Raw genomic sequence first — 20,980 nt, forward strand, 5'->3', positions numbered from 1 at the left:
TGAAAAATACTTTGCATTAGAAAGGTAAATGCATTAGAAAAGAATGATTTAAATTTGTTTGAATTTTCAAATATTTCAGTGAAAAGAATAAAAATATCTAGCTAGAGACTGTGGAGACTGCTAACTACTTCAAATTGCCTTTTTTTTTTTTTTTGAGACAGAGTCTTGCTCAATCGCCCCAGGTAGAGGGCAGTGACATCACCTCAAACTCCTTGGCTCAAGTGATCCTCCTGTCTCAGTCCCTCACTCCCCCCCAGTAGCTGGGACTATACGTGTGAGCCATCACACTCAGTCAAATTGCTGTTTTGATTAAAGCAATGTTAAGTTCATAAAACTTTTTAAGAGAATTAAAAACTGTATAGAATCCTACAAATTAAATACTAGGAAAACTGTAAATGCTTTCATTTTCAAAATAATTTCTTTGAAGAAATGGGGTCTTGCAGTGTTGCCAGGTTGGAGTACAGTGGCCATTCATAGGAGCGACCGTGGTATATTACAGCTTTGAACTTCTGGGCTCAAGCAATCCTTCTGCCTTAGCCTCGAGAACAGTTGGGATGACAGGTGCACACCACCATACCCAGCTTCAAAATAAATTTTTATATTTAAAATATAGGACTTATATTTTCTATAAATATTTTATATTTAAAATAAGGACTTTATGCCAGAGAATGAACCTTGTAACTAAACTGTTTACAAAAAGTAAAAGAGAACATTTATTCGGTATACATATGTTGTGAGATACTGTTAACTGCTCTCCTCTTTCTGAGGGTGTGGGAAACCTAGGGCAGCTCTTAAAACCCCTTATTAGGGTAGAGATTCTGGCACCTTGTCCACATAGTTCACCTGTATAGATCTGGTTTCCCTATTCTCTAAAATTTTAGCACTGAAGATAACTTAGACACCTAGTCCAATTTTTTAATTTTACAGAGGAGAAATTGAGGCCCAGTGCAATTAACTTTCCAGTGTTGATCACACAATTGTACGTGAACTAGAGCCCTGGTTTCCTGACTTTTAGTGTAGTTTCCCTGCTTTCCTGATCTCTTCATTGGTTTGCATACCAGCTAATAACAACCAACTTTTACTGTACATTTAGTATAATGCCTGTGCTTTGTTCTGCATTTCACACACGTTATTTTAGTGCAACAATTTTGTGAAATAGCTCCATTTTACAGATGAGGAAGCTATGGCACAGAGGGGTTAAGTGGAGTCAAATGGTGTCAGCCAGCAGTTTCTAGGTGATTTAGTAGCTATTGTCATTTTAATCAGCTTCCTGTCCTGTCTGTCATGGAGTATACACACAGGTAGTGACTTAGAATTATAAATGCCAACCCATCATTCAATGGTTCAGAATCCCTAATATAAGATTTCTTACAGTAGGTTATATTTTTAAGCACAGGGTAAAGTAGGAGGCTTATTACACATTGGAATCCACTTTATGTATTGAAAGAGTCTCAATAAAACATAAGCAAGTAAAACCCTTTGCTGTACATCTCAAAAGGAGTAGATTCTTCATCAAGAAAGTGTTAACAGCTGGAATTTTTCAGCATGTTTTTGACTCTGATCTGTGAAATTTGTTAAGTGCTTTGTATAATGTGGTTTGTAGTAGATAAACATTTCAGAGCTATTATTAGGACAAAACCTGTCTGTTGGGGATGTTGTTCTTTATCTGTTCCTGAACAGAAACATTAGGAAACTTCAATACTGTTTAAGTAGAATTAGGTTAAATGTTTATTTTATCTTTCTAGGAAGCTGTATATTTTAGGATCTTTAGGCAGTTAGATAAGGATCCTTATTCATTAAGAAGTTAAATCACTTTTTGTTTTTGTTTTTGAGACAGGGTCTGGCTCTGTTGCCCAGGCATCAGTGCAGTGGCATCATCATGGCTCACAGCAACCTCAGACTCCTAAGCTCAAGTGATCCTTCTGCCTCAGCCTCCCAAGTAGCCAGGACTACAGGCACATACCATCAAGCCCAGCCATTAAGAAGTTAAATCACTTTTTCATACATCATAGGGAATAATCCTATCTTTATGTGTTATTTTAAATATCAAGAAATAGCAGCACAATTTATTATGAACAGAGAATTAGTCTCTGCTCACTAACTGGCCACATCATCTTGGGTGTCACCAACTTTCTTTATCTGTTAAGTGAAAAGATGGAACTACTCACTGCATCACACTAAGATTTGTTCAAGCTCCCACATGCTGTGTTCAGTTTTCAAAAATATCCAATCATATGCTCTAAAATAGCCAAAGTCTCCTTTATTTCATGGGATACAGATGTTTTGGACCACTCCCCTTATTTATTTTGATAATATATTAGCTTATAATTTTTAGGCATAATTCATTTTACTGTCTAATATTGTCAATCTTGGACTTTCCATATCCATTTGCTTCTTAACTCTTAAATATGTATTGAATTTGCGAAGAATAGTAAAAGCATATTTAAGAGAAAACAACACAGCTCTCACCAATATGCAACTATACCTTATTCAAGAACCTCATCTACATTTTTTTAACCTTCCTGATATTTTTTTTTCCATTCCTGTAGGTTGGGCCACTTATAAACCACAACATATTTGTTTTCTTTAATGGGTTTAAACTTACTGACTTCAACCCAAGTTGTTCCTTTTTATTTACCAGGGACTGAGAAATTAGGAGCTAAGTTTGTTAGAATGTGCTTAAGATAAATCAGAGTAGACCTGAGTGAGAAAGAGCCAGAGATAACATGCACAAAGGGGGCTAATACATAGATTTTATGTCATCTATGTATTGATTGCTCAGAGTTTTAAAAATGGATTTATTGGATCTAAGCTTTACAAATCAGAGATTGTTATGTATAGAATCTCTTGGTAAGAAAGAAATAATTGATTTTTGCTTTTTAAGTTCTTTTGAGTTTTTGGAAAAAAATTGATATATTGATTATTTTGAACAGTTTCTATATTGTTTTTAAACTCTTTGCTATAAAGAAGCTTGCTAAAGTAAAGGTAGGTATTGTATTATCACAAATTCCTGATTAGTAGAGGTGGAATATTAGAAATTACACATTTATTACAATAAGCAGACTCTTAAAAAGCCAAATTGGATATACCTGCAAGTGAAACAGGAATCTCTCTTTACATTAAGAAATGTTAATTATTGTAACTTGATTTTTCTAGCGTCAACTTGCAAGTTTGCTCTTTGAGTTGGGATGTACCAGTTCAGCCCTTCAGATATTTGAGAAGCTAGAAATGTGGGAAGATGTTGTCATTTGTTATGAAAGAGCCGGGCAGCATGGGAAGGTATGTATTAATAGTAGCCTAATCCTATGTACTGATGAGAACCTTCTCTCTTGGAACATCTTCTAAGTTGTTTTTTAAGCCTACTTGTTGACAGTATTCACTTATATTCCTTTTTTCACTTTTTTCAAGAAAACTTTTTAATGTTTTCTCTTGTTTCTATTGGGTCAGATTACTTTATGTGTATGCATACATACGTGTATATAAAAGAGAAAGGTAGGCTGGAATTGATACGGTATTTGACATTTAAGAAAGAATAACAAAAGTTTTGAAGGCACTGTGTATTTTGACTCGTCTTCCTTTACTGACTCGTCTCCTGTAGGATAACTTCAACATGAAATATTAGGAATTACTTTAATTATCACTGGGCTGCCTGTTGATCAGAGGCTGTGGGCCTGAAGGGGGGTTAGCTAGCAGGGAGAGCAGTTGGCTTGGTCTGTAAAAGAAACTCCAAAGGGTGTGACGACCCCCGGGGGTGGAAGAGTTGTCAAGTGTGTAATGCACATTTAATTCCACCCTTAAACTGGGTCAAGAGGCAATATGGTGTAATATTTGCCTCTGTTATTAATCTATTATTTTTCCCCTCGTACATGAACAGAATTTTAAGAAGAATGAGGGGCTCTATATTATGAGTTGCTATAAAAACTGACACATTGAAATCATATGTTCAATTGTATATTAAAATTTTAAATGACAAAGTAGAGTACACAAGCAGAGTAAAACCCACAAATTGGATCATTTGTACCTACAGTCAGCCTTTTGGCCATCACCCTAAAAAAAAGAAATAGTGGTTCAAGTACATGGTTTTCTTAAATATTACTATCTTCCTAAGTATGTCTATTTTAGACTAATAATGAAAGTTCCATTTCTTTTGCTTATCAGTTAATGACAGTGACGGTCTTTGAATTGTGTCGGCTTAAGGAGAAACCAGCATAGGAGCAAAGTTTTACTGTAGAAGATTATAGAATTATATTTTGATCCTGGAAAAGAACTCCATAATTATGCATTTTAACCCCCTCCTTTTCCAGATAAGGAGAGGATTCCCTTCTGATGTGCCTCAGTTCACAAAGCCAGTTATTATTTACTTGAGAGTCAGGATGGCATGGTAATTAAAAGCATAGCCTCTGGACTCATGCTGCCTGGATTCAGATGCTAACCTGGCCATGTACTAGCTCTGTGCTATTGGGCAAGTGACTTTACCCTCCTTGCCTCAACTTCTGCATCTAGAAGCACTTAATCTACCTACTTTATAGGTTTTCTTGAGATGGTACATATAAAGTACACAGAATGATGGTTACCTTGTAGTGCTATTTGTTTGCTGCCATTCCTGCTATGTTTCTACGAGATGTGTGTTTTTTCATATTTTAATATCTCTAAAATTGGAATGTACGTAGCATCTTCCAATTGCTGTCAGGTGGCTTCTCATCTGGTTTTCAATACCTGTGCACGTGCAAGCTTAGTTATAGCTATATTCAGTGCCATGTCAATTGAGTCATAGTGTCAGCACTGCATATGTTGTGTTTAATTGCCATTTAAAGTATCTTCAGGCCGGGTGTGGTGGCTCACGCCTATAATCCTAGCACTCTGGGAGGCCAAGGCGGGTGGATCATTTGAGCTCAGGAGTTCCAGACCAGCCTGAGCAAGAGTGAGACCCCATCTCTACTAAAAATAGAAAGAAATTATATGGACAACTAAAAATATATATAGAAAAAAAATTAGCCGGGTGTGGTGGCGCATGCCTGTAGTCCCAGCTACTCGAGAGGCTGAGGCAGGAGGATTGCTTGAGCCCAGGAGTTTGAGGTTGCTGTGAGCTAGGCTGACGCCACGGCACTGTAGTCTGGGCAACAAAGCAAGACTCTGTCTCAAAAAATAAAAATAAAAATAAAGTATCTTCAAAAAGATTTCGTTGTGATTTGGCATTGAAGTAAAAAGTTATTAAATACAGAGAAAAGGGCAGAATCAAAGTAGAGAGATATAAATTTGGTATTAGTGAAATAAACATTTGCCATTGGAGGAATCATTACAGTTATGTTTATATTTCTTTGAAAGCAATAATCAAATACAACAATCAAATGCAAGAAAGGAAGATACCCAAAAGTAGATGAAGCTTTGCTTCATACTGAGATTTGTAACGAAAGGTTGCCATTTAAAATATCAAGCAATGGCAGGAAGAACTGCCAAATTTTTCTGAATAGATTGAAAAAAATCAAGTCAAATGAGAGGCATTAGGTCATAATTGAAAGCATTTTTTCTTTCTTAAGAGTTTGTCTTACGATTGATGTCATTTCAAATTTGATGAAATATGGTATTATGTTTCTACAGGGGCCTAAATATTTTTTTTTAGTATCTATTGGCATTAAAGTAGTACTCAGATGTTTGTTAACAAAGGAATGAATGGATGAATGATATAAATAATAACTATGTAAAAATATAGTAGTTTTTGAAATAGTAATTTTTGAAATAAGCAAATTGGTAAATCACAAATACTGAAAGCATGTTTTGAAATATTAAATTATTTTTAAAAAGTATGGAAAGATGAAACTTTCTCTAACTGCAGAAGAAAAAAATATAATGAATCCATCCTCTTCAGAAAAGGGATTTGACTAGGTCCTCCTAAGTAATTGTGATATTGTTATTTTTAAAAATTTGCACATGACCTTGTAAGAATTGTCTATAATAACAAATGCCTGCATTTCTAAGTAGTCAAGAAAATGTGCATATTTTAATTTTTAGGAATGTATAGTCATTTACTTTGTCTTTAATTTTTTGTGAGTTATACCCAACCCCCACAAAATCTTGATTTTAAAGGTTAATTTTAGCATTTTATTTATCCAGTAAAAGATCTCTTTTACCTGTTTTTTCTTATGCTATATTTGCAGTTCATTTTAACCATAGACCCTAAGAAGGTGTGCTGCAAGTTAGAGCAAATGTTTTATTTCTAAAACAGCTGAGATTCTTTTAGTATTTGGTCATATGCCAGTAGTTGTCACCACATTTTGATTTAACTACAAGTCTGTGACATTTTAATCCTTGCATTTAATGCTTAATGGCATAATTTATTTTTAAGAGGCAAATTCGGAGAGATGTTTAATTCTAATTGTTGTGTTCTGGTGCTCATGTTTACACCCTGCTGTTGTAGAGTTTCAGACTTTCTAATTTAGAAACTACCTGTATACATTCTTGTTATTTAATGACCGTTGGCAAAATAGCTTAGATTAATTTTGCTTGACCTTGGGATCAGAACTGGTTCTCATCTGTTAGCATTTAATTTTTAAAAGTTTTCTGGCCCACTTATAGCAATTTCCCCTAGCTGATGGACATATTCTTATTTTGTTGAGCAAATTTGGTCCCTAAATGAGAGACAAACACTGAGAGGCACAAGCTGCTTGGGCGGTGGAGGTGAGGGTGGAGGGTGAGGGGTTGGGGAGAGATAAGGGGACTCCTTGTGTTTTCTCTTGTTGCTAGGAAGCAAGGCTTCCCTGAGATTACATAACCATATCCCTTATTATGCTACATTTGCAGGTCATTGTAACCATGAACTCTTAAGAAGTTCTCCTTTAAGTTGCAAGTAAATGTTTTATTTCTAAAACAGCTGAGTTTTTTTTTTTTTTTTTTTTAGTTCTTGGTTTGGACTTTTTGTTTTGGAGGCTTTTTCTTCAAAGATAGAGCTTCTTTGTATGATTTAAAAGATGCTTTTCCTACACTACAGCCAGAGGGGTCTTCCCAAAGACAATCTGACCACGTCATTCCCACCCTTCAGTAACTTCTCTTTGTTTCTAGGATGAAGCCTGAGCTCTTGCGGGTGCCTGGCTTCCAGTCGCTTCATGATCTGGCTCCTGCTTCCATTGCCAATTGTAGGTTCACCTGCTCTTCTGTCGCTGCTTCATCTGCCTGCTTACCCTCTCGTCCAGATTGAACCTGAAGTTCCAGCAGGACTAAACTACTTGTAATTTGTTGACTTTGTACCAGTGTCTCACCTCAGGACCTTTGTGCGTGCTGCTATTGGTCTAGAATACTTGCCCTCCTTCATCTAACTCCTGCTTATTCTTCAGGTTTCTCCTTGACAATCGCTTTTTCCAGAGATTCTTCCCTGATGCCTCCCTTCCAGATTTGGGGGTGCTGTCCACCTGTGTACTCCTCTGGCACTCAGCACCTCTCAGATGTCCCATTTGCTGGCTTATATGACCTACTAAATGTAAGCTGTTTAAGAACCAGACCTGTGTCTATATTATTTACAGCTGTGTCCTCAGAACCTGGCACAGGCCTGGTACATAGTTACATAGTTAAAGAAAAGTTTATGACATGGGGGAAACTTTAAAAAGTTTCTTCAAAAGGGGTTTAGATATTGAAGCATTCTTAGAGCATATAAAATTAAACATTTAATTTACAAACTTTGCTTTGATGGGTTCCTTAGAGGTAATGTAGCAAATGAATTTTTGTAAATTGAACATTTTCTTAATAACAAGTTACAGTGTCAAGTATATGATCATTTCCAGTTGGTTTTTGGCTGACATTGGCATACAACTTTTTATTTTAGTTTCTTGAGTTTTTATTAGCTTGGTGTCATCAAGGTCATAAGGTGGTGAGATAATCAAGGTCCTTGCAAACTAATTACATCATGAAGTCCATGTAATTCTAAGGCAAGGTAGGACAAATGTACTCCCTGTGCTTGTGAAAGGCCACTGCATCTGGTATTAGCTGGTTATTGGGTAGGGAAAAGCATATTTGCTGTATCAGTACCCTGCTTCCCATGTGCTGATTTGCTCCAGTAACAAGATCATGTCTGGAATAGTAGCTATAATTAGAGCCACCACTATATTAAGTTTATAATAATCCATGACATTTTCCAGGGCCCATTTGTGTTCTGCACAGTTTAAGTGGGTGGGTTGCTCGATATATGTATCTAATTCACTATGTATTGAGGAGCTAGGGAAGTAACCACTGGGTGGGTTCAGAGACTTACTAGGCATACCGGGGGAGGGACTGACTACCATAAAGCAACTCACTCATCACAGTGATGTTCTGGGTCCTGAAGGATTAGCATTAACTAAGAACTAACTCTAAAAAGATGAGGTCTTGCTTTTTCCCCACGATACAATTACATGGCAAATATTTACCTTTACTTTCTTTGGAGAAGACTAAGGAAAAAGAGTTAAAGTATATACTTGGCATGTTATTGCAGTTTCTTCCTCAGTGGTATTGGCTTCTTCTTTATTTTTATTTACAAGGCTCTGAGTCTGTGAAGTGACTCCAGTATAGGAATTAAGTGAGAGAAAGTCTTAGCATGGAGACTCATGTCAGGCGTCTGGTCTCCAAACCTAGTTTTGTTTTTTCTTTTTTTAATGTTAAACAAATTGAGTTTGAACTTCATTGGCTGCCCATCCAATTCGGTCCTGAAGCTTCATGATTGTCAGTTACCACTTAAGATCCACGCTATTCCTACCATTCTAATTATCACTCTGGCCATGCCTATTGCAAATAACTATGTTTATATTGCTTCCAGGTTCAGTGCTATCAGCAAGTCTCTACCAGGCTGGGTTCTAATCATCCCCATTGAAATCAGGAAGCCCATTTCAACAGAAGGATCTCCAAGTTTTCCCCCAGCTTACACAGGACATCTGCTGTAGCACTTTTCAAAAATACTGGTTCTCCCATATACAGTGTATTTCTTTAAGCCAAGGTGAAGGGAATATCCCCTGGGTCCTCTTGGGGGACATAGTTAGGGGTGGGTGAGCAGGTTGATAAATTAACAACAGCCTTTTTGTTCTAAGTTGTTGGATTCCTTCCTTCACATTACACCAAGGAATTTCTGGCATCTCAACTTTGTTTAGTTTTGGCCACATTTGAGTCCAGGTTTTAGTCAAGCAGTTGAGCAAATAATGTAGAATCATCCCCAGCTGCTTGAGTTAGCACTGTGAATCAAAAATTTCTGATGAGTATCTAAATTTAGCCTGATTTAAATTATGATCCTTTTTCTCTCTGGTCTAGCACTTTTAGAATCTCTTTTACTACATGGTCCCAAGGTTTTCCCTCTATAAATTAACAAAATCTGTCTGTTCTTTTAACAGAACAAGCAAGATTTTAAGTGTAGGTTTATTTATATGTCTGGAGGTAATGAGGGATGGAAGGGGGCAGTCACTGTAGTATCTTTAAGCAAGGTAGCACCAGTCTTATTGGATAGAGGAGGGCTGCCTCTGCTGGTATAGGAACTCAGCAGGTTTTAGGGTGTTTCTATTGTTTGAGTCATCTCAAATGTCCCTGTTTAAATTCTTGGATCTTGCTCTTTCACAATCAATGCCTTCTTCTGCTCCTGGCCAGGATGAAGTAACTGGTACTAGATCTACCCTCTTGCTTTAAACAGCTATTGCAGTTACTATTGCTATGTAACAAAACCTACTCAAAACAGTGACTTAAAACACATACCAAATCGTTTGTTTCTCTCTCATGGTTTTTGTGGAACAGGAATTCAGGAAGAGCTTGTCAGGAAGAGCTTGACTGGGCAGTGGCTTGGGATCCCTCATGCCCTTGCACTCAGATGGTGGCTGGAGCTGGGACAGCAGGGGCTGGGATAGCTGGGGACTGGCTGGGAAACTCTCTCTCCTCATCTAATCATGTGATTTCTCTACATGAATTAGCCTGGGCTTCTGCACAGTGTGGCGACCTTGGAGCCATAGGAGTACTCACATGGCAATTCAGGGCTCCCAGCGAGTATTCCAAGAGAACCAAGCAGAAGCCGAATGGGCTTTTATGACCCAGCTTTGAAAGCCGCATAGGGTTACTTTTACCTTAGTCCCAGGCTCACCCAGAGCAATCACGAAAGAATAATAAATAATGTATAGCTAAAAGCCAATAGAGGAAATAAAATGGAAGACTAAAGCATATTTGATTAATCCAATGAAATGCCTTAACTTTCACATAGAGCTAGTGAAATTGAATTCATCCTACGTTGTACTTCAGCAATCCTGCAAGCACAACGTCTACCTACATTTAATTTTGGCTTTACCAACTTGGCAGCTACAAGATAAAATAAATTACTTTAGATAATCATAGACATTCCCTGGTTCCCTGACCTTGAAGATTTGAAATACTGAGTGTCATTTTCTTTCTTTGAGCTGTCCAATGAACTTGGAAGCAGCCAACTTACCTCACAGTTGTTATATTCCCTCATAATGTCCTTTCACTGAATATACAAAGCCTTGCATTAGGTCAGTGCTTTAGTCTAAGTTACCACAGGTGATAATTTAAGCAATTCTTTCATCACTGGATATGATAGACTACCAGTGTTTCACCTCTCCTCATCACTAACAGCCTCTCTGTCTTCAAATCCAACCAGATCAGATACGAATCACAGACTTCTATTTCCTCCAGGGATACATTGCCCGCAGTCACTTCTGTACCCAGTTACTCTAATGGTCATTGTTTAATTGCAGACCACAGAATCCACTGAAACTGCCCAAAGCAGAAAGGAATTTATTAAGTTGAATTAACCTTCTGAATTTCTGGGATGGTGTGGGAATCCATACCGTCAGTGCCAGGCTGTCAAGAGCAATGCCTTCAATCACACTGTAGGATGATTTCAGCAAAAATTCTGCTGCAGCTACAGTCTGTTATACATAACTTTGGTTGAATACATGTCTTTATAGGTGACCTTGTAGAGTTTTGGTTAGAAACACTAATATTAATAAGTATTGTATTATGTGTGAAGAGAGGAATTATATCAATTATATCCTAAAACTTCATGTTTGTTTTGGCTATTTGGGACTTAGAATCTAGTTCCATTTTCAGATTAGGCCTAAAAGCATATACATAACCCATACTGTATCAGAAATATAGAAGCACCAACATTTAAAGACACTTTTGGAAGCACAGCCCTCTTTTAAAACATTTCACAAAAATTAGACTCCTTAACAATTACAGATATGTCCAACCAAAAGAAAATCAAATATACAGACTTGCAGATTGCCAACTTATGTACGTTAAGGACTTTAAAATCTCATTTTAGCTGCTAAAAGATGGCTTTCCTGGATATCTGCATCCATTTTGGCAATGAATGACACCATCTTAGCATTGTGGGCAACACCACTGATGTTTACAGGAAAGTGTGCGTGTGGGCATGCAGAGTAGAGCTACTGCTGTGCTTCTTGCTCTCATCTAGAGTCAGGTCTAGTGTTGGCAAGTTTTATCTGTGGGGTACGATGTAGTTCGGTTAAGAGGTAGATTTTTAGCAATGCCCATTACATTGTACCCTCCCCCTTTTATAAATTTCTCAGCAATCCTAGGCTCCCCAACCATACCATTTTAAAAAAGGAAAAACACACTTTTCATTGCTGTTGGGTAGAGGTAAATTAAAGGTACTGCTCTAACAAATGGTCACAGTGGTGACTCCTGGAGCAGGGAACTGGGGCACCAAATGGGTCCATCTGATACCGTGAAGTAAGCCTCTCCCTAGTGCCTTTCCTTGAGGATTCTAGAGGGCCAGTAAAACAGTATTTGGCTCTTATTCCTTGTTCTTCTCTTTTACTTGTACCATAGAGGCATACCTCTTTTTATTGTGCTTTGCTTTATTGCATTTCACAGATACTGCATTATTTTTACAAATTGAAGGTTTGTGGCAACTTGCATTGAGCAGGTCTGTTGGTGCCATTTTTCCAACAGCATGTGTTCACTTCATGTCTCTGTGTCAGCATTTTTTAACAGTATTTTTTAATTAAGGTATGTACATTGTTTTTTTTTTTAGACATAATGCTATTGCACACTTAAGAGACCTACACTATAGTGTTAACACAACTTTTATATGCACTGAGAAAAACTGTGTGACTTGCTTTATTGTGATATTTGCTTTGTGTGGTGGTCTGAACCCAATCTACAATGTCTCCAAGGTATGCCTGTATTTGTTTTCTGTTGGTCCTCTCTTATTCAGCCTGTGTCCTAGCTGCATGAAATAAGTAAGTAATGTCAAACATTCAAAATTAGAGTTTGGATTGTGTGAAATAAAAGATGTATATGTGCAAAAAAATAGCCATTAGTCACTATTAAGCAATTTTATTATTTCTGTGGTTTCTAGGCAGAAGAAGTCCTTAGGCAAGAGCTGGAGAAAAAAGAAACGCCAAGTTTATACTGCTTGCTTGGAGATGTCCTTGGAGACCACTCTTGCTATGACAAGGCCTGGGAGTTGTCCCGGCACCGTAGTGCCCGTGCTCAGCGCTCCAAAGCCCTCCTTCATCTTCGGAACAAGGAGTTTCAAGAGTGTGTGGAATGCTTCGAACACTCAGCGAAGATTAATCCCATGCAGGTTAGACATTTCATAAATCACCTCCCCACCCCTCCACTCTTGGCACTTGCATTCTTCTGTGGATTTGGTCTTACTGAATGAATACCCACTTTCTATCCTGATGACTGATGAGCTTGCCTTTGAGAGCTATGAACTTAGTCCCTAATATTCTTGCTTGTCACCAAAAGTCGACAGGTAGGTTTTCTCTTATTCACTTTCTGTTGCTTTAAATTTTCTGTTTTGTTTTGATATTTCTCTTTCTTATCTGTCTTAAATAAGGCTAGTAAAATTAGGTACCAGCTGGGAATGGTGGCTCACGCCTGCAATCCTAGCACTCTGGGAGGTCAAGGTGGGAAGACTCCTTGAGGTCAGGAGTTTGAGACCATCCTGAGCAAGAACAAGACCCCCGTCTCTACAAAAAATAGAAAAATTAGCTGGGTGTGGTGGTGCACACCTGTAGTCCCAGCTAATTGGGAGTCTGAGGCAGGAGGATCACTCAAGCCCAGGAGTTTGAGGTTGCAGTGAGCTGTGATGATGCCACTGCACTCTAGCCTGGGCAAGAGAGTGAGACCCTGTCTCAAAAAAAAAAAGTTAGGTGCCATTTTGAGCAGATACGTTAAGAAGGAAACGAATGAGACTCAGAATTGGAGATAGTGTAGGACTCTGCAGGTAATTGTTAGAATCAGTAATGAAAGAAAACCTTTTTACAAATAGGATAACATATGGAATGGATTGTTGATTGTTTTAAGGGGGAAAATAGTGTTTATTTACATACATACAAATAGATTTTAAAAGTTTAAAAGTTTTTTAAAGGTTTGAAAAAAATAATACAAAAAGGGTCTGAATCTTTAAAGTAGGAGACATGATAAATCCACAGGAGAAGATCTAATTTTGAGGGGAAAAGGATTAACCTTATTTTGAACTTAATGATATTTAGTTAGCAAAATGATTTTATTATGAGAAATAGTCATGTTTTCTACCCACCTTTATTTATAACTGCCTTCATAATCAATCAGAGTTGTATATAACCGTCAGTTATGACTACAGACAGACCATGCACACAGGCTTGGCATAATACCACTTAAAGTGCTAATTTATAATTAGTGACTAATGTTTACTGAGCACTTACTGGGAACCAGGTACCCCCATTGGGCATTTTGCCAGTATTTGAATCCTGGTGGTCTGACTCCAGAGCCACACTCTTTTTTTCAGTCATACACATAATGTAAAATTTACCATCTTAACCATTTCTGATTATGTAGTTCAGTCATGTTAAGTACATTCACACTATTGGACAAGCAATCTCCGGAACTTTCTCATCTGATAAAACTGAAATTCTATACTCATTAAATAATAACTCTCCATTTCACCCTCCCCTCCGGCACCTGGAAACCATCATTTACTTTCTTTCTTATGAATTTGACTACTCTAGATACCTCATAAAAATAGAATCATACAGTATTTGTCTTTTTGTGACTGGCTTATTTTACTTAGCGTAATGTCCTCGAGGTTCATCCACGGAGTGGCACGTGTCAGAACCTCCTCCCTTTTAAGGCTGAATCATATTCCATTGTACGTATACACCACATTTTGTTTACCCATTCATCTTTTGATGGACACTGGGTTGTTTCCGCCTCTTGGCTACTGTGAGTAGTGCTGCTGTGATCGTGGGTGTACAGAAATGGTCATCTTTGAGCTGGGTAGATTCGGGGAGTGTCTTTTACACTGAAAAAACCAGAAGTGCATTTTTAATGATAGTTTGAGCTAATTGCTTACTTTCTTCACTCTGGGTAGTGAATATAATTAGAACCTTCCAAAGTACAGATTATCAGCAGAAATTAAGGGGTATACGTATTTGGCAGCAACGGTGCTTAAAGTGCACTTAGGAATTGGCTTTTGTTGACAGCTTTTTCTAACTCAGTGGTTCTCAGCTGGGGATGATTTTGTCCCTCAGAGGACATTCAGCAATTTCTGGAGACATTTTTAGTTTTGATGATGGGGGCAGGTGGGGGTGGTCGCCTACTGGCATCTAGTGGATGCTGCTAAACATAATGAGCAGCACAGCCCCTCACAATAAAGATTTATCTGGCCTATAATGTCAAGAATGCCGTAGTTGAGGAATCCTGCTCTAACTTGGTTATCACTGTATTTTTGGGGGGTAGAAAATAGAGCTCACCCAATATCATGTTATTAAAATTTTACTTTTTACAGAAAGCTGTATTGTATCCTTGCTTATCTTAGTAGCCTAAAGTTTACCTAATCACAGCTGCGATGTGAGTGGGGAAAATGAATTCTCTCCCTCAGCCTGCCATAGTTAAGCAGTACTAGGTATCTCACAGACAGAAATTGTTCTCTTAAGTGCACAGTCTGTTCTCAACGTATCAACATTATCATTTTCCTCCTTGCTGCTCCTTGTCATTCTCCCTTGCTGGTTCCTAGAGGTGCCCTAAGGGTTTAGTCCTTGGACCCTGTCTTTGTCTACACTTACTCCCCCATCTAGTCCCATAGCTTTAAATACCATCTGTACACTGACATCTCCTCAAATTTTATTTTCAGTCTTGCCTTCTCTCCTGAACTGTAGACACCTGTATCTAACAGCTTACTCCGTCTCCCCATTCCTTACTCCAACTTAACCTTTCCAATATCTGAAATGTTCTCCCCTAAAACCTGTTCCCCCCAAGTGTATCCCCACGCCGTAAATGGTGCCACATTCAACTTTGGAGTTGTCCTTGATTCCTCTTTCCCTCATACCCCACATCTAATCCATCAGCAAATCCTAGCAGATCTGTCTTCAAAATATATCCAGAATCAGACTTCTTGTGGCCACCTGCCACCATCCTGGTCCAAATACCCATCGCCTCTCACCTAATTAATTATGTTACCTCTGTGCTGATTTCCCTGCCTCTCTCCTTGTCCCCATCTGCCAGTTCTCCAAGAACATCCAAATTAATCTTTTCAAACTCAGATCAGACGTGTCACCCCTCTGCTCCCCATTGTGTGGTTCTCAAGCTGTCCCCAGCCTAGCTCCTGTTGCTGCTTCTCTTTTCTTCCTCCAACTTTCCTCCTTCCTCGCCCCACATTGTACTCTTTGTTCTTCTCTGAGTAAACCAGGCACTCTGTTGCCTCGAATCTTTCTCTTGCTCTTCCTCTGCCTGGAATGTTTTTCTTCCACATACCCTCATACTTTGCTCCCTCACCTCATTCAAATCTTTGCTCAAATGTCACTTACTCCAAGAGGCCTTCCATGATTGTTCTATTTAAAATCATCCACCATATACTCCTAATTTTCCTTCCCTGCTCTATTTTTCTCTATTAGTACCTTATAATATTATGTATAACTTACTTTTTAAAAACTCTATTTATCTTCCACTTGAATGTAGTAGGTCCCATGAATTTTCATTTATAATTTCCTAGAGCCTGTAATAGCACCTTGTATATAATAGGTATTTAAAAAAGATTTGTTGAATGGGTAAATAAATAATATCTTTAACCATTTATTCAGTCAAATACATACTAATTATCTGTTGTGCACATAGCACTGAGGCAAAGAATGAAGAAGTAGCAGAAGGTCACCAGATAGTCCGGTTTGTACCCTTGGGTAAAATCTAGGGAAAAGAGCACAGACAAAACTAGCCAGCAATACGATGTGTCAAAAGAAATACCAAGTGGGTTATTTGTAAAGCACTATTAATATAGAGGCCAAAGAAAACATTTCTATCTTTGGTAGACAAGGAAGAGAAGATGTTGGATTTGGCTTTGAAAGGCAGGTAGTACTTGACTAGGCAAAGGAAGGGCAGTAGTGAGGGCATTCCAGGCAGAGCAGAGCCTGGAAGGAGCAAAGCCTTGGAAACACAAAAAGAAGAGGGGGGTGGTGTATGTGTGTTGGGGGAAGACAGGGGCTGCTGAATAGACTCGTTTTTCAGAGCGAAAGGAAGTAGGACAGTTACAGTGGGAATGCTAGACCAGAGCCAGGTTATGAAAGGTCTTAAATATGAGGCTAAACTGGCTTTTTATTTGGCAGATAGGGAGCCATTGAAGGGTTGATTTGTTTTGGGTTTTGTTTTAAATGAAGGAATGTGGTGCATTAGGACGTAATTCAGGAATATTGTTTTGGCAACATGGGCTGTAGGGATACTCCATGCAGGCAGAGGAAGGAGACTGTAGTAATAGTCTAGTGTTAGCCCTGATGGTTATCAGTGTGGAGGGGCAATAGGAAGGAAGGGATGAAGTGAGAGAAGTTGCAAGGGAGGAATTAACAAGGCTTGATGGTCTCACTATATAATTTAGAATTAATTACATAGATAGACAAAGAAATGGCAATTGCTTAAAGCATAGTCACAGTATAAACAGATGTTATGTGAGGCTATTTTGCAGCTTGTCATATGAATCCAATTCAGGCAGGCTGTGAGCCGTGCCAAAATATGCAGGCATTTGATGCTACAGTTGCACAGAACTACTACAAGATGCAAACTTGAACACCATAGACTTATTTTATCTTGCAAACCAAGTTTGAACTGCCTCTGAGGAAGGAGAATTCCTATGTGCTATGTTGGTCTCCTTTAGATCCTGCAATAAAGGGGGAAGAGAAAGCGGAATTTTAAAAATTCTTTTTTTTTTTCCAGACATATTCAGAAAATTAGGTTCAATAACAAAATGTAGGCAGACTGAAATGGTATTTGAATGGCTTTTGCATATCTCAATGACTTTCTAAAGTCACATTGATATAAGAATAGTTGTATCTGGAAGGCGTTGGGGGAAAAAGACTATTTCTTGTCATCTTTTAGATTTAACCACATTATAAAGCGAGAGCTCAAATAAAAACAAAGAGCTCTTACAAAGTGAGAGCTCAAATTTAAAAAGTGAGAGCTCCTATTGAAAAATAGGAGTGTTTGTTCTTGTATCAGGGATGGGCTGCAAAAGTCAATACCTTGTCTATGGTACATTTGTTAGAGAACCAGAAGACATGTACCATTTACATTTGTGCTTTGAGATTGCTAGCTATCTTTCACTTATACCTACTTGTTTCATTTTCCTAAGTAACTTCTGAAACTACCAAAATTTAACCTTAGCTTCTGGGGTTTGTGGGTTGTTAGAAACTGAAGAAAGTGGGAGGCAAATCTAACCAAATCTCCCAGGCAGTATTTTGCAGACACAGGCCCAGAATTAAATACACATTCTTATTCCCATTCTTAGATAGTTATTCCCATTGCCTGCTACTTATATACAAAAAAGTAAAAACAAAGAAATTGCCTAGATATCAAACCAGTATGTGTACAGCTGAAAAAGGAAAATGTTATTTCCTATCAATTTTTCCATCCCCCACTCAACATATATACATGTTTCCTTTACTTTTGTTAGTCCCCTCTGCCTTTTAAAAAATTGTTTTCCCTAACCCTCCTCCTTAATCAACTGGTCACTCACCTTCATGAGGCTATATATGATATCACCTGGCAGTATATATAGAGGCATACCTAGAGAGATTATAAGTTCAGTTCTAGACCACTGTAATAAAGTAAATATCACCATAAAGCAAGTCATACAAACTTTTTGGTTTCCTGGTGCATATAAAAGTTATGTTTATATTGTAGTCTACTAAGTGTACAACAGCATTATGTCTAAAAACCAATGTACATGCCTTAATTAAAAAAGACTTTATTCCTAAAAAATGCTAATGATCATCTGAGCCTTCAGCGAGTTGTAATTTTTTTTTGCTGGTGAAGGGTCCTGCCTTAATGTTGATGGCTGCTGACTGATGAGGGTGGTAGTTGCTGAAGGCTGGGGTGGCTGTGACACTTTCTTAAAACAAGACAACAGTGAAGCTTGCTGCATCCATTGACTCTTGTTTTCACAGAACATTTCTCTGTAGCATGACAATGATATTTGATAACATTTTACCCACAGCAAACTTCTTTTAAAATTGGAGTCATTGCTCTCAAACCCTGCTGCTGCTTTATCAACTAAGTTTATATAATATTCTAAATCCTTTGTGGTCATTTTAACAGTGTTCACAGCATCTTCACCAGGAGTAGTTTCCACCTTTAGAAACCATTTTCTTTGTTCATCCATCAGGAGCAAGTCCCCATCTGTTCAAGTTTTATCATGAGATTGCAGCAATTCAGTCACATCTTCAGACTCCACTTTTAATTCTAGTTCTCTTGCTGTTTCTACTACATCTGCAGTGGACTTTCTCCACTGAAGGTCTTTAACCTCCCAAAGTCATCCATGAGGGTTGGAAGCAACTTCTTCCAAACTCCTGTTAATGTTGATGTTTTGACCTCCTCCTATGAATCACAAATGTTGTTAATGGCATCTAGGATGGTGCATCCTTTCCAGAGTTTTTCAATTGACTTTGCCCAGACCCATCAGAGGAATCACTCTATATGGCAGCTATAGCCTTATGAAATGTATTTCAGAAATAAGAAGACTTAAAAGTTGAAATTGCACCTTGATCCATGGGCTGCAGAATGGATGTTGTGTTAGCAGGCATGAAAACATTAATCTCCTTGTACATTGCCATCAGAGCTCATAGGTGACCAGGTGCATTGTCAATGAGCAGTAATATTTTGAAAGGAATCTTTTTTTTTCTGAGCAGTGGGCCTCAACAGTGGGCTTAAAATATTGATTAATCCATGTTGTAAACAAATGTGTTGTCATCCAGGCTTTTTTGTTCCATTAATAGAGCACAGGCAGAGTAGATTTCACGTAACTCTTAAGGGCCCTAGAATTTTCAGAATGGCAAGTGAGCATTGGTTTCAACTAAAAGACACCAGCTGCATTAGCCCCTAACAGGAGAGTCAGCCTGTCCTGTGAAGCTTTGAAGCCAGGCATTGATTTCTGTTCTCTAACTATGGAAGTCCTAGATGGCATCTTCCTCCAGTAGAAGGCTGTTTCGTCTCTGTGGAGAATCTATGGTTTAATGAAGCCACCTTCATCAATTATCTCAGCTAGATCTTCTGGGTAACTTGCTGCAGCTTCTCTATCAGTGTTAACTGCTTCACCTTGACTTTTATGTTATGGATATGGTGTCTTTCCTTAAACCCTATGGGCCAATCTCTGCTTGATGCAAGGTTCTGTAGCTTCCTCTCCTCTCTCAGCCTTTATAGAATTGAAGAGAGTTAGGGCCTTGCTCTGGATTCAACTTTGAGTTAAGGGAATTTTGTAGCTGGCTTGATCATCTATCCAGACCACCAAAACTTTCTCCATATCAGCAGTAAGGCTGTTTCACTTATCATTTGTATGTTCACTGGAGTAGCACTTTTCATCTCCTTCAGGAACTTTTCCTTTGCATTCAACTTGGCTGTTTGGCACAAGAGGCCTAGCTGTCAGCCTGTCTCTGCTTTTGATGTGCCTTTCTCACTAAACTTAATCATTTCTAACTTTCTTTTCTTTTTCTTTTTAATTGACACATTGTAATTATACATATTTATGGGGTACAGTTTGATATCTTGATACATGTATATGTTGTATAGTGATCAAATCAGGGTATTTAGTGTGACTATCACCTTATACATTTATCATTTCTTTGTGGTGAGGACATTCAAAAGTTTCTCTTCTGGCTATTTTGTGATACACAGTACCTAATCATTTCAGCTTTTGATGTAAAGTGAGAGATGCGACTCTTCATTTGAACACCTAGAGACCACAGTAGGGTTATTAACTGGCTTCATTTTAATATTGTTGTGCCTCAGGGAATAGGGAGGCCCAAGGAGAGGGAGAGACGGGAGAATGGCCAGTCAGTGGAGTAGTCAGAACACACACAGAATTTATCAGTTAAGTTTGCCATCTTACATGGGTGTGGTTTGTTGTGCCTGCAAACAATTACTATAGTAACATCAAAGTTCACTGATCCCAGATCACCATGACAAATGTAATAATAATGAAAAAGTTTGAAACATTGCAAGAATTACCAAAATGTGACAGAGACATGAAGTAAGCAGATGCTGTTGGAACAATGGCCAGTCTTGTTTCATCTCTATTTCCCCAATCCACCTTATATCATTTTAAAGCAAATTGCATACACTGAATCATTTCATTAAAAAAATTTTCAGTATATTTCTCTAAAAAATAAGGACTTAAAAAAATAACCATAATACCATTGCACTTAAAACATTAGTAATAATTTCTAGGAAACTTTTGATTGAGCTTCTGATTTTAATTGAATACATTTATATTCTACACTAAAATAGAATGTAATTGAGAAAGTCTATATTTTAGTAGCATCTAAGTTTGGTGAAGCATTACAAAGAATCATAAACAGAGACAGCTTATTTGATGAATTTTGTCTTGTTAAAAATATTTATTGAAGAAAGGTATTCTAAATGGAAGCCAAAAGATAATACCTAACAAAATAAAGTTTCACTATTAATAAAACTAGAATTAAGAATATTTAATTTAAGAATTAAGAATTCTATTTAGCAGAAGTACTCTGAGCTT

At 37.9% G+C, this 20,980-nt stretch overlaps 1 protein-coding gene across 2 annotated transcripts in view; it reads left to right on the forward strand.

Moving 5' to 3' along the window:
* TTC27 (tetratricopeptide repeat domain 27) overlaps positions 1–20,980 on the forward strand; it is a 139,564-nt gene that overhangs the window by 74,161 nt on the left and 44,423 nt on the right. For both annotated transcript variants that reach the window (XM_045549351.1, XM_045549352.1), the window contains exons 12-13: positions 3,157–3,279; positions 12,341–12,568. In XM_045549351.1, the coding sequence (XP_045405307.1) occupies positions 3,157–3,279; positions 12,341–12,568 (351 nt within the window). The remainder of the gene's footprint in view (positions 1–3,156; positions 3,280–12,340; positions 12,569–20,980) is intronic.

Source organism: Lemur catta, chromosome 4, assembly GCF_020740605.2.
Source record: "Lemur catta isolate mLemCat1 chromosome 4, mLemCat1.pri, whole genome shotgun sequence".
In the NCBI taxonomy this organism is placed as follows: domain Eukaryota; kingdom Metazoa; phylum Chordata; class Mammalia; order Primates; family Lemuridae; genus Lemur; species Lemur catta.